Here is a 14263-nt window from a genome sequence, read left to right on the forward strand (position 1 = left end):
TGTTCTATTTTGTCATCAAAACGGTACAGAATTTAAAACAAATTATGAAAAGAGACAAAAGGAATCAACTCTGTTCATCTCATTTCTTATCCTGAAATTTTCTTTGTTTCTTTGCATGATAAAAAAGATAATTAAAAAAAACCCTCAAGAAGTGTGGGGACAGCTGCATAAAAAAAAAAGAAAATGAGTGGGGGCATTAAATGTGTATTGTTTTTTTTACTTAACCTTATCAATAGCTTTTTACACTTTGATAAGATGAACTGATGAAGAATACTTGATGAAAAAGGCAGAAAACAACTACGCTACATCAGTATATTGTTCTCACACTTTATTCATAAAGTAGTAACACAAAACTGACAGAGTTCAAAATTTCTTGTCCTTTTAAGGCAAACTAAACTTTCCTGGAGTAAATTGTGATAATTAAGATATTTTGAAAATGTCTAAGCATGTAAATACAAGTTAGTTGCAGTAACTAAGGTATGAATATGCATGTAGGTGTATATATTCAAGTCTATTTCATGTGAAGTAATCAATAAATGAGTGATTCAATTTCACTTACTTGTTTAAAAACAATGTGTAATCTATGTTTCTTGATGCTAGTAATTTATAGTATTAAACTTAGTGCATTTATTGACATTATGTTCCCATGACTCTTGTGCTTCAAAGTTTTAGTCCAGAGAAGTAGTATTAATTAGATAATATTATGTTAACTATAGTCTAGTTAAAAGAAAAGATCACATTCTGTAGGTTTAGCTCCTTGTGCAATGGTTTTAATTTTTATTACAGCTGAAGAGAATTATTGTGTATTTATGACTAATTCCTATTGTTCATATGTGTGATACAGAGATACACAGAAAGTTTCTTTTTTCTATAGTATTAATATTTATTCTGAAGTTATTCTTAATTCTAAATATATGCAGGTATTCACATAATACATATTTGTCAACATGTATTTTACTTTAATTAAAATGTAAATCTGAACAACATAACCTGAAGAATGGAACTTTAAATGGCATTTAGAGTCCAGTCAATTTAAACAGAATTTTATAATTTGTTAAGCCTTTATTTTAGGAATATAAAAAAGTCTTTAACAAATTATCAAGATTGCAACAAACAACAGGGTGGTCTAAAAAAAACAAAATGGATGTTTAGACCACATGTGAAGGAAGTAAATTTCCTGACAGAATTTCAGTGCAGATAATACACTGTAGAGTGAGAATAAAAGAGGTTTGTTAAAAAAATTTCATTTGATATTAATCGTTGCTACTTCCATATTCCTGTACTGACTGAAACAAACTTGTTACATTTATAATTCCTCAGACTCTTGTTGGTTTTGGTACACCCTGTAAACCTTCAGTTGAGTACTTGAGCTGTAGTATTGGTGCATAATATTGGTTTTAAAATTTATCTTTACACGTAATAGATCTTAAGTGTGAATACTGAAAGCCATTAACCTGTTGAAGCTTAAAAAACTGTTTTTTAATATAAGTTTGCAGTACTGATTTGATGAAATGTGAGGAAAACATATAATGTTCTTTCTTATGAAAATGAATGTCTTTTGTAAGGTAGATTAGGTTTCAACAAATTACTGCTTCTAGTGTTAGTACAAATAATTAACCTTTGTCACTTTATTGATGGTTAGGATTTGCACATTTATCAGTTAGAGCAATAAAAATATGTTTGGTAACATTATGTGATAAAACATAATGTATAGTGAGCTGCAAACATTATCAGAAAACTTTATAAACCTATAAGAAATGTATACTTTATTATAGTATTTCAGTTCATTTATTTATGTAACAGTAGATGATACAGAATGAATTCTGCATGTTGCTGTTTGAAGGTATATGCATTAAAAATGAGATGTTATTTTTAAAATATTAGGAAATAAGGTAATGCAGTCTTGGAACCTTTAGTGACAATTCTTTAGATATTTTAATTTATTTTTGAGGCATTATAAGTGGATAGGTGTTTTCATCTGTATTTATTTAAGCTTTAAATACATTCAGTATTTTTACAATAATAATTAATCTGACTTAGTAATGTATAAATAAAATAGGTTCCAACAGCAGTGTCTCATAATGAATTCTGGCAGCGCTACTTCTTTCGTGTTCAGCAGCTGAAAGAAGCTGAAATAAAGAGAGCTGAACTTGTCCAAAGAGCTAACCAGCAGTTACCATCAGAGGACCTGGACTGGGGAGATGGTAAGTTTGTCTGATTAGAAAGACAACTAATGTTTCAATGTTTTATTCATACATCTATGATATTTAGTTATTTTTTATTTCTTCAAACAAAATGGATTCAGTGGAAAAATCAGTTTCTCCATATATATATATCATACTTGTCTAGGTTTCTAATCTTTTTCATGACTGATGGGGTTGTTTAACTCCCTTGAATTAAAATATTGAAGGTCATAACCTGTTATGACAGGATCAGTTATGGAAAGTACATATAATAGTGTATTATTTTTGTGAATGATGTAAAAAATGTAACATTTATTTTAAAATTGTGGCATTTCAGTAATGAATAATAATATATATGAAGTTTGGCAACAGTAAGGTACTAGTAAGTTGTACAAATGTTAAACAGTTAAACATCATATTTAATTTACCTTGAATAATACAGATATTTAATATTCAGCATTTATTTAATAGTATTAATATGTAAATAATGTCATAAATAAAAAAATATTTTGTTTCAAGTAAAATACGTTAAATAAACATAAGCCTTACAACTTCAAAAGTAAACACTAAATGTCTTTTATTTTGTGTTTTCATCAGAAATAACGAAGTACATAATGGTTAGTGATAATTAAAGCATTGTCTGAAAACTCACTTATTTCTTTATGTTTGAAAATGTCTGTTGCTACAACACCAGCAAACATCTGTAAGAATACCAGTCAGTATCGACAGCCACTGAATAGTATATGCAGAAACAACTTTTGTGTCAAAGGTGTTTATTGATGAGGAAAGCATTTAATAATTGCTTGGATTTGTTTGCACTTTATCCTATTATTCTTATTACCTGTGCATAAACTGACCTTTTATAACTTCACTTTATAGAGTTCTTTAGGAAAGCCATGCATGTATGACTCAGTTACACAACTTCATGGGAGATCTGCATATATGCTTTACAGTGCTTTTGTTTTATGCATAAAATAAGTTACATTTTCATGTGTTCAAATTTATTGTTATTATTATTTGAAGTATATGTTACTGGATTTGAAAACATATTCTTCCTAAATTTAAATATGATGAGTAAATGATTTGATTGTAACTTTCAGATAAAGTGTAAAAATAGTTGTCAGAGCTATTACTTTGGAAAATATTGTTTTCAAATCTTTTACTCAATGGATTTTCTACAAAAATTGCAACATTGCCTCTAGTGTTGATTGTAAGATACGTATAAAACCTGTCAAAAATTATTTTGCTTGTCTTCTATGTGTAGTTGCTGCTGTCATACACTTTCCTTATAATCATTGTTTTTGTAGTTAGGTACATTAATCGAAATAGGTTTGTTCTCTTTTCATGTAATGTTTACTTAAAACATTTTCACATGTTAAATCTAGGCTGGTCCATGAATTATAAGCATTTGCAGTAATACTGTAATATTGAGAGCTTCATATTGTAATAGAATCACTAATTTTACAGGTTGAGCATGTGTAATAACTTCAGCAATTGAAGATTTTGTTTTGGTAGTCAAGAGTTCAGAAGAATTCCCTCAGAATTTTTATGTGATAGGTTTTGGTTTTTTTTAATAATTTTTTACAGTGTGAACTGGAGAATGAAACTGTTTGTTTCATTTATTCCTCAAGTAGCTGTGTTAGTTTTCTCTTAATATTTTATCTTCCTATTTATGTCTCACTTTTTTGTGTATACATAACAATGTATCAGAAAAGAAATCCAATAACTCAAGTATTTTTTAACAGTGAACTATTTGTGTATGATAATTCTCTGTTACACATGCATCTGTTTTCTCGGTTTGTTAAATTCATTCAAGGTTTTTGACCAAATGACTAAATTTTGCATGTAGGCCCTTGAGTTCCTTGGATTATAAAAGAAAAAAAAAATGTTGAGAAAGATTTGTGAGGGGATCCCTAAAGTGGAGGGTCATGTGAATATTTGTGGTGTCAGACATGATTGGACAAATTAGCTAAAAATTGATATGAACATATAAATTGTTCAGGGAAATAATCTCAACTGAAATTTTAGAAATGACTAAATTTGGACTTTTGTCATTAAGGTCAAAGGGGTTTGACATGAAAACTGAAATGGACATACAACGGATTATGTAAAACAGCTTTTTAGTTGTAAGTGTTTAAAATTTTCATTGAGAATAGGGGATGAAGATGGTAAGGGGTTGGACTCAGGATTGATTACATAGGTTTACTAAAACATCAAGGTATGTAGATGGTTGTTGAAATCAGTGTGTGCAAAATATTTTGCATATCCTGTGAATTTTCACTGATAATTTACTAGTATGCGATATACAAACATGGCCAAAGTATGTGGACACTCCTTCTAACTAGTGGGTTTGGCTATTCCAGTCACACCTATTGCTAACAGTTACATGAAACCAAGCATACAACCATGCAATCTCCATAGAGAAACATTGGCAGTAGAATGGGTCATACTGAAGAGCTCAATGACTTTCAACATGGCACTGTCATAGGATGCCACCTTTCCAACAGGTCAGTTCACTAAATTTCTGCCCTGCTAGAGTTTGCACCAGTCAACTATAAGTGCTGTTATTGTAAAAGAGAAACATTTAGGAGCAACAACAGCTTAGCCATGAAGTGGTAGACCACACAAACTCACAGAATGGGACCACCAAGTGTTGAAGTGCATAAAAATTGTCTGTCTACAGTTGCAATACTTACTACCAAGTTCCAAACTGCCTCTGGAAACAATGTCAGCACAAGAACTGTTTGTTGGGAGTTTCATAAAATGGATTTCCATGGCCAAGCAACCACACACAAGCCTAAGATCACTGTGTGCAGTGCCAAGCATTGGCTGGAGTGGTGTAAAGCACACTGCTATTGGGATCTGGCACTATCTGGCAGTCTGATGGACGAATCTGGGTTTGGCAAATGCCAGGAGAACACTACCTGCCCAAATGCATAGTGCCAACTGTAAAATTTTGTGGAGGAGGAATAATGGTCTAGGGCTCTTTAGTTTCAGTGAAGGGAAATCTTAATGCTACAGCATACAATGACATTCTAGAGAATTGTGAGCTTCCACCTTTGTGGCAACAGTTTGGGGAAGGACCTTTTTTGTTTCAGCATGACAATGTCCCTGTGCACAAAGTGAGGTCCATAAAGACATGGTTTGCTTAGGGTGGTGTGGAAGAACTTGCTTGGCCTGCACAGAGCCCTGACCCCGACCCCATCAAACACCTTTGGGATTAATTGGAATGCTGGCTGCAAGCCATGTTTTCTCGCCTGACATCACTAATGCTCTTGTGGCTGAATAGGAGTAAATATCTGTGGCCATGTTCCAAAATCTAGTGAAAAGTCTTCCCAGAAGAATGGAGGCTGTTATACCACCAAAGAGGGACTAGCTCCATATTAATGCCCATGGTTTTGGAAAGAGATGCTCAACATGCACATATGGGTGTGATGGTTGGGTGTCCACATACTTTTGACCATGCAGTGTATATTTAAATGTAAGTTTTGTGTTGTCTTTAAACATAAGAAAAATTTTTTTTTAAGTAACTATGTTTGTTATACGGTTAAAACCAATACGAGTACACAATTGTTTGCTTAATCTACACTGGTTTTTCAGCACGTTGAGTGAAATTTAATGATGTTTAAATCAACTACAAACATTTCTAAAGCTGCTATTACGTTCTCACATGGTTATTTGTCAGTGCTTAGAAGATGACTGTAAGCCATCCTTTAAGGTACTTAAGACTTGTTTTAAAAAGTAATTAAACAGTTGACACTTTGGTTGCTTGACCTGCTCTGAGAACAATACCATCTTATTGGTTTCCTAGTTCTTAATAAAAGTGAAGTTAATTCAAATAATTAATGATAAATAAGGGGTTGTTAAAAAACTAACTGAATAATATTGTTTTAATCTTTACTGTAATTCTGATTCATTAAATACAGAATTCATAATATTTACAATTACTTATCTGAATCACCCCATCACAAGGTATTTTTCATACAGTTGATTGTATAAATAGAGCCTGTGTCTGTCATATCCAAGATGGCCTAAGAGATTTGGTGAAATACCTCAACAGCACTGGATATGGCAGGTGTTGGGGTTAAAATATTATTACATAATTTGCTTTTGTTCATAATTTCTTAGGAATGCTATATATTTGCTTTGATATTATTGTTAGCATAATATATAAATAGTGATGATGTAGTTCAACACAAATGTGGATTTGAATACGTTTTGTGTACTTCGTTATGTACAGCCTGTACAAACAGGTACAGGTTTGCCTTTGTAAGAACAACTTTCAGAATCTTCTTGTCAACTTTAAAAACCTAGTGTGACTTTTATAATTTGAACATTTGGAACTTTAATGTTAACAGAATGTTGCCGCATGTTTAGCATTTGTGATTTTTTAAAAAAGAGTAAATTAACTTACTTGTTGAATTTTACTGAAATTCAAGATAACTTGGATTTTTTAAGCTTAATTTTGGGGGTTTCTTATTACAGCTTTAGTTTAATTTAAAGAGGACACACATTAAATCTATAATAGCTTTTAAATAAAGATTAAAGTTTCACAACACTCCCATAATTTTGACACACACCATTTAACACTTTTCTGCTTTTTGTTTTGTTAACGTATTCCAGTATTATGCGAATCAACAGTTAGCAGGCCTAACTGTTTGCAGGAAAACGCATTCGCACATGAAATCCTACACAGGCGCATTTTATAGCCTGTAAGCTTTATGTAAAAATTGTTATTTTTATTTTATTTGTATGTTAAAAAAGTTTCGTATTTATGCTGTAATCACGAATATTGTTAGTATCTGAAAACAGATACTTACTGTAATACCACAAAAACCTAGTTCACGTCTGATACAAATCGTTTGACTTAAACCATTGAGGTAGTGTAGTCCTAACGGTTGAGGAAGGTAGATAAAGCTCTTGATGACGTTTGTTGATCACGTGTAGTACTGTGAACAACCAATAGGAGCTGCAAATAATGAAAAACAGACACTTGAAACATTCGATAGACAACAGTTTGTTTTGTTTGTTTTTGAATTTCGCACAAAGCTACTCGAGGGCTATCTGCGCTAGCCGTCCCTAATTTAGCAGTGTAAGACTAGAGGGAAAGCAGCTAGTCATCATCACCCACCGCCAACTCTTGGACTACTCTTTTACCAACGAATAGTAGGATTGACCGTAACATTATAACATCCCCACGGCTGAAAGGGCGAGCATATTTAGCGCGACGGGGATGCGAACCCGCAACCCTCAGATTACGAGTCGCACGCCTTAACACGCTTGGACATGCTGGGCCTTAATATAGAGTGAAAGAAAATGTCAGACACACATTTTGATAATATACATTGACTAGAAAATCTAAATAACTTTTAATAAATGGTCTTTGGATCACTAATAATATCAATTTTACATTTTTGTACAATTTGTCAAGACTCGACAGCGACATTTTTATTTTTTTTTTTATGTTTTCAATGCTGACTGAAGAATGGACACCATTTTCAAGGAAGACAATAAACTACATCAGATAAAGGTTTCATTATTCTTCCCGATGTTTCGTCTTATGGCTTTTCAAATATCCTCCACAAATGCGTAAGCCGAAACGCTGAGTAAAATAATAAAAACGTATAGTATATGTGAAATTGTTTGTTGTCTTCCTTGAAAATGGTCTAACATTTCTCAGAATCAACATCTGTGGTAAAAAAATATCTTATTATATCTATGTTGTCAAATGTGAACAGATATCTATATTGTTTAATGTGAACAGATATCTATATTTTTAAATGTGAACAGATATCTATATTGTTAAATGTGAACAGTATATGACAAAATTAAGGAAGTATATATTTTTTACTAAGCAGCTATATTACTGTAACTGAAACCAATCATCATGGTATGTTAACTTTGTTTAAGTTTAAACTCTTGAGTTTTTATACATATGTACAAACATAGGCCTACATAGACTACTTTCACTCACGAGTTCTCAAGAAAACTCTAAAGATCATAACGTCTGTTTTCGTTAAGCCTTATTTGTTATTTCATCACGCTGAATGTTTATTGTGCGCAGACTCGCTTCGTTGATTTAATTCTGTAGATGGAGTTGATAATTTCTTGAGATAATTCCCTAGTTTTAAATAAAGAACGAGAAGGTTGATTTAATAAAGCCCTAATCATCTTGTTAAGTGGATAACACTAAATATTGGGACAATCTTGATATGTGTAACCATTTCTAAATAGACAGAGATAATAAGTTAAGCACAACACTAACGTTTATGGGGATCGGTACAGTTCACCTGAGTCACGTGAACCGCCCACTTACGCACTAGTTTGTAGTCCAATCCAGTTCTTATTGTCAGTACAGCCTTCTGGCTCTGTGAAACGTCGACATACACTATGGAAATCACAAAAAAAAAAGTGTATGATTAATATATTTCTAAAATAACATACATGTAAAAATTATAGTACAAATAAACAGCTTATCTGGTAACCTTGTGATTGATGCTTGTTTATTTGTAGTTAAGTACAGAGTTACACAATGAGCTATCTGTGCTCTGTCCACTACGGGTATCGAAATCCAGTTTCCAGCAACATAAGTCTGCAGATATACCGCCGCGCCGTTAGGGAAGCCGTAATTAATGACATTTTGATCAATTTGCAATGAAGATGAATGGAAGTTGAAATATTATCTATTCATAATAATAGGTAAATATATAATACAATGTCAAGTAATTTACAATAAAATTTAAATCCACACTAACAGACCAATCGTAATTTATGGATACTAGTTTAGATATTTAGAATTTCCTTTTTAGATCAGCGTGTGCCTGAGTTTGTTGGACTGAAGAGGACGTGAAATATTTGAAGTAGTATCCGTACAAGTTTGGTATTATTTCGTTTACGTGGATCGTCTGACCACTGACCATTACACATAGTACTGGTTTCAACAATAAAGATTTGTGAAACGTTGGCCTACTTCCAATCTAATTTTGGGGTTCAGTTTATTTATTACTAATGTAAAACAACAACAACATTTATAAACAGAAAGAACAAGTGATGAAATTATTCTTTTTCTTCTAAAACTGAAAATTATAATACAGTAAATACAATTATAATACAGTAAACACAATTATAATACAGTAAATACAATTTATAAATCGCAAATAGTTTTGTGTTATTATTTACTGACTAAAATATACCTCTAAGTTTGTAAAGCTCTTACCGATGATGGATAACTTTTAATATTGGTTTGGTTCATTTTAAATTTCGCACAAAGCTACACGAGGGCTCTCTACGTTAGCCGTCCCTAATTTAGCAGTATAAGACTAGAGGGAAAGCTACTCTTTTACCAACGAATAGTGGGGAATGATCGTCACATTATAACGCCCCGATGCCTGAAAGGGCGAGTATGTTTGGTGCACGAGGATTCGAGCCCGCGACCGTCAGATTATGAATCGAGCGCCTTAACCACCTAATAATAAAAATGGTGGTCGTTTTCATTACATGAATAACATCTTTACAATCTGTTTTGTTTGTTGTTCTTTTTTAATTTCGCGCAAAGCTACACGAGGCCTGTCTGCGCTAGCCGTCCCTAATTTAGTAGTGTAAGACTAAAGGGAATGCAGCTAGTCATCACCACCCACCTCCAACTCTTGGGCTACTCTTTTACCAACGGATAGTGGGATTAATAGTCACATTATAACGCCCCCACGGCTGGGAGGGCGAGCATGTTTGGCGCGACAGGGATGCGAACCCGCGACCCTCAGATTACAACTCGCACGCCTTAACACACTTGGCCATGCCGGACCTACAATTTATTGTGTTATAATAGGTACAGCCATAAAGGAATTATGAGACATCCAACCATTAAGAGGAAGAGGAAAACGTTTGTGACGTAATAAGTCAAGTCCTACACCATTTTCGTATTCCTGTTTTTAAACATTCCTTTCTGTTCATTAAGTTAAAAATATCAATATAATTCCAAATTTAATTAAGGAACTAGTACATAAGGTTGGGATGAGAGTGTTTGAGAAAAAAATAATTATACTGAAAAACACAGATGTAATTTTAGTTGTGCTAATCACTTCTTTTCTACAGGCATTGCACGGACAGGTTGGTTAAACGTTCGACTCTTAGTCGCGGGTTCGAATCCCCGTCGCAGATAGCCCTCGTGTAACTTTACGCGAAATTGAAAAAACAATCTTTCCTACCTTCTTGGTAAGGCTAATAATACTTACGTATTTGTTTTTCTAAATATTACTTTACTATCGTAGGTAAAATGGTGACTTTAAACTGGATGACAGTTTCTCTGTAATACAATTTTATCGACATATTCACAGAGATCACGTTTTATAAAGTATTTAAAACCTCACTGTGTGTGTCATTCATTAATATAAAAATATTCTTTTGAAAAAAAAAAGCAGTAACTTTTATTTCTCTTAATATCCGAATTATTTAGATAAGATTTTCTAAAACTATACTGACTCGATGTGTGTCCCATTCCAGAAATATGGCTGTAAGTTAGATGGTTAACTAAAACTATACTGACTCGATGTGTGACCCATTCCAGAAATATGGCTGTAAGGTTAGATGGTTAACTAAAACTATACTGACTCGATGTGTGACCCATTCCAGAAATATGGCTGTAAGGTTAGATGGTTAACTAAAACTATACTGACTCGATGTGTGACCCATTCCAGAAATATGGCTGTAAGGTTAGATGGTTAACGAAATGTCCTAGAAAAATATATTCTTACATACTGGATTTACAGTATTAAAAAGGTAATTTTTTGTGGAGAAAATTGTTCTAATGTTTAAAATACAAAAAGATTCATAAGGTAAATTTAAAGTGAATACGGCTAAAATTTCTCTCTTTAAAAATCGTTAAGTGTTTTCACTAACGTACTAGTATCCTTTACCGAAACTCATCACTAACGTACTAGTATCCTTTACTGAAACTCATCACTAACGTACTAGTATCCTTTACCGAAACTCATCACTAACGTACTAGTATCCTTTACCGAAACTCATCACTAACGTACTAGTATCCTTTACCGAAACTCATCACTAACGTACTAGTATCCTTTACCGAAACTCATCACTAACGTACTAGTATCCTTTACCGAAACTCATCACTAACGTACTAGTATCCTTTACCGAAACTCATCACTAACGTACTAGTATCCTTTACCGAAACTCATCACTAACGTACTAGTATCCTTTACCGAAACTCATCACTAACGTACTAGTATCCTTTACCGAAACTCATCACTAACGTGCTAGTATCCTTTACTGAAACTCATCACTAACGTACTAGTATCATTTTACCGAAACTCATCACTAACGTACTGGTATCCTTTTGCCGAAACTCATCACTGGCGTACTAGTAGTATCTTTACCGAAACTCATCACTAACGTACTAGTATCTTTTACTGAAACTCATCACTAACGTGCTGGTATCCTTTACCGAAACTCATCACTAACGTGTACTGGTATCCTTTACTGAAACTCATCACTAACGTACTAGTATCCTTTACTGAAACTCATCACTAACGTACTAGTATCCTTTACTGAAACTCATCACTAACGTACTAGTATCCTTTACCGAAACTCATCACTAACGTACTAGTATCCTTTACTGAAACTCATCACTAACGTACTAGTATCCTTTACTGAAACTCATCACTAACGTACTAGTATCCTTACTGAAACTCATCACTAACGTACTAGTATCCTTTACTGAAACTCATCACTAACGTACTAGTATCCTTTACCGAAACTCATCACTAACGTACTAGTATCCTTTACTGAAACTCATCACTAACGTACTAGTATCCTTTACCGAAACTCAACCTTTTATATTTCTGCTGAGTGCTTATTAACATAAAAATTCCTCTAAAGTTAAAAACTAGCTCTGTAACATTAAAAACAAAAATAGTTTCCCAAAGATAAGTGAGTTAAATAATAGTTTCTATCGTTTATTACAATGGTACATTTGGACACATATCTTTAGAGTGGAATTTATTTAATAATAGTTTTTATCGTTTATTACAATGGTACATTTGGACATATATCTTTAGAGCGGAATTTATTTAATAATAGTTTTTATCGTTTATTACAATAGTACATTTGGACATATATCTTTAGAGTGGAATTTATTTAATAATAGTTTTTATCGTTTATTACAATGGTACATTTGGACACATATCTTTAGAGTGGAATTTATTTAATAATAGTTTTTATCGTTTATTACAATGGTACATTTGGACACATATCTTTAGAGTGGAATTTATTTAATAATAGTTTTTATCGTTTATTACAATGGTACATTTGGACACATATCTTTAGAGTGGAATTTATTTAATAATAGTTTTTATCGTTTATTATAATGGTACATTTGGACATAAATCTTTAGAGTGGAATTTATTTAATAATAGTTTTTATCGTTTATTACAATGGTACATTTGGACACATATCTTTAGAGTGGAATTTATTTAATAATAGTTTTTATCGTTTATTACAATGGTACATTTGGACACATATCTTTAGAGTGGAATTTATTTAATAATAGTTTTATCGTTTATTATAATGGTACATTTGGACATAAATCTTTAGAGTGGAATTTATTTAATAATAGTTTTTATCGTTTATTACAATGGTACATTTGGACACATATCTTTAGAGTGGAATTTATTTAATAATAGTTTTTATCGTTTATTACAATAGTACATTTGGACACATATCTTTAGAGTGGAATTTATTTAATAATAGTTTTTATCGTTTATTATAATGGTACATTTGGACATAAATCTTTAGAGTGGAATTTATTTAATAATAGTTTTATCGTTTATTACAATGGTACATTTGGACACATATCTTTAGAGTGGAATTTATTTAATAATAGTTTTTATCGTTTATTACAATAGTACATTTGGACACATATCTTTAGAGTGGAATTTATTTAATAATAGTTTTTATCGTTTATTACAATGGTACATTTGGACACATATCTTTAGAGTGGAATTTATTTAATAATAGTTTTTATCGTTTATTACAATGGTACATTTGGACACATATCTTTAGAGTGAAATTTATTAAATAATAGTTTTTATCGTTTATTACAATAGTACATTTGGACACATATCTTTAGAGTGGAATTTATTTAATAATAGTTTTTATCGTTTATTACAATGGTACATTTGGACACATATCTTTAGAGTGGAATTTATTTAATAATAGTTTTTATCGTTTGTTACAATGGTACATTTGGACACATATCTTTAGAGTGGAATTTATTAAATAATAGTTTTTATCGTTTATTACAATGGTACATTTGGACACATATCTTTAGAGTGGAATTTATTAAATAATAGTTTTTATCGTTTATTACAATGGTACATTTGGACACATATCTTTAGAGTGGAATTTATTTCATTCATCTAATTTATTATTTTCATTTCATTGTTATTGAACTCAATGCTACATAATGGGTTTTTTATGCTCTGCCCATCGTAGGTACTAAAACCCGAATTTTAGCCCTCAGAATTATCACTGAGCGATTGTCGGGCAGTCATTAAGAAGGATTAGTTATTAATTACGAAGAAGTATTATAACTATTGTGACAAATAATTCCCAGGTTTGTAAGAAAATGAATTTTGTAGTAATTATCTTAGGTAAAGGTGAAGGAAACATAATTCACAGTGTGAGGTGCTGTAAATGTTTTCTGTGATAAAATAAGTAATTTTGAGGGCACTACTATGTGCTAACTTTATGTTTAGATGAGATAATGTTTGTAGTACATTCATGTAAAAAATAATGATGATTTAATGCTGTAGTTTTATGTGTACAAAACAGAAACAGAGAACTTCTTTCTAAACTGTAGCCTTCCCCAGTGGTACAGCAGTATGTTTGTGGATTCACACCTCTAAAATCAATCAATTAATCCAAACTATAACTACTCTAACAATCATCAAGGAATACAGCAGGTATGATTCATTTTTAAACAATACGACCACCAAATAAATTAAAAACAAAATTCTTATGGAGAACCGCTGCAATTTTCATATTTAAATAATTTTATTTTATGC

General features: G+C 31.9%; 1 protein-coding gene across 2 annotated transcripts in view; it reads left to right on the forward strand.

Annotated features, from left to right (window-relative positions):
* The window catches only part of LOC143239916 (BSD domain-containing protein 1-like), a 40176-nt gene extending 37943 nt beyond the window's left edge, over positions 1-2233 (forward strand). For both annotated transcript variants that reach the window (XM_076481562.1, XM_076481563.1), the window contains one exon: positions 2060-2233. In XM_076481562.1, the coding sequence (XP_076337677.1) occupies positions 2060-2218 (159 nt within the window). In that variant the 3' untranslated portion in view covers positions 2219-2233. The remainder of the gene's footprint in view (positions 1-2059) is intronic.
* The last annotated feature ends 12030 nt before the right edge of the window (positions 2234-14263 follow it).

This window comes from Tachypleus tridentatus, chromosome 13, assembly GCF_004210375.1.
Source record: "Tachypleus tridentatus isolate NWPU-2018 chromosome 13, ASM421037v1, whole genome shotgun sequence".
NCBI lineage: Eukaryota > Metazoa > Arthropoda > Merostomata > Xiphosura > Limulidae > Tachypleus > Tachypleus tridentatus.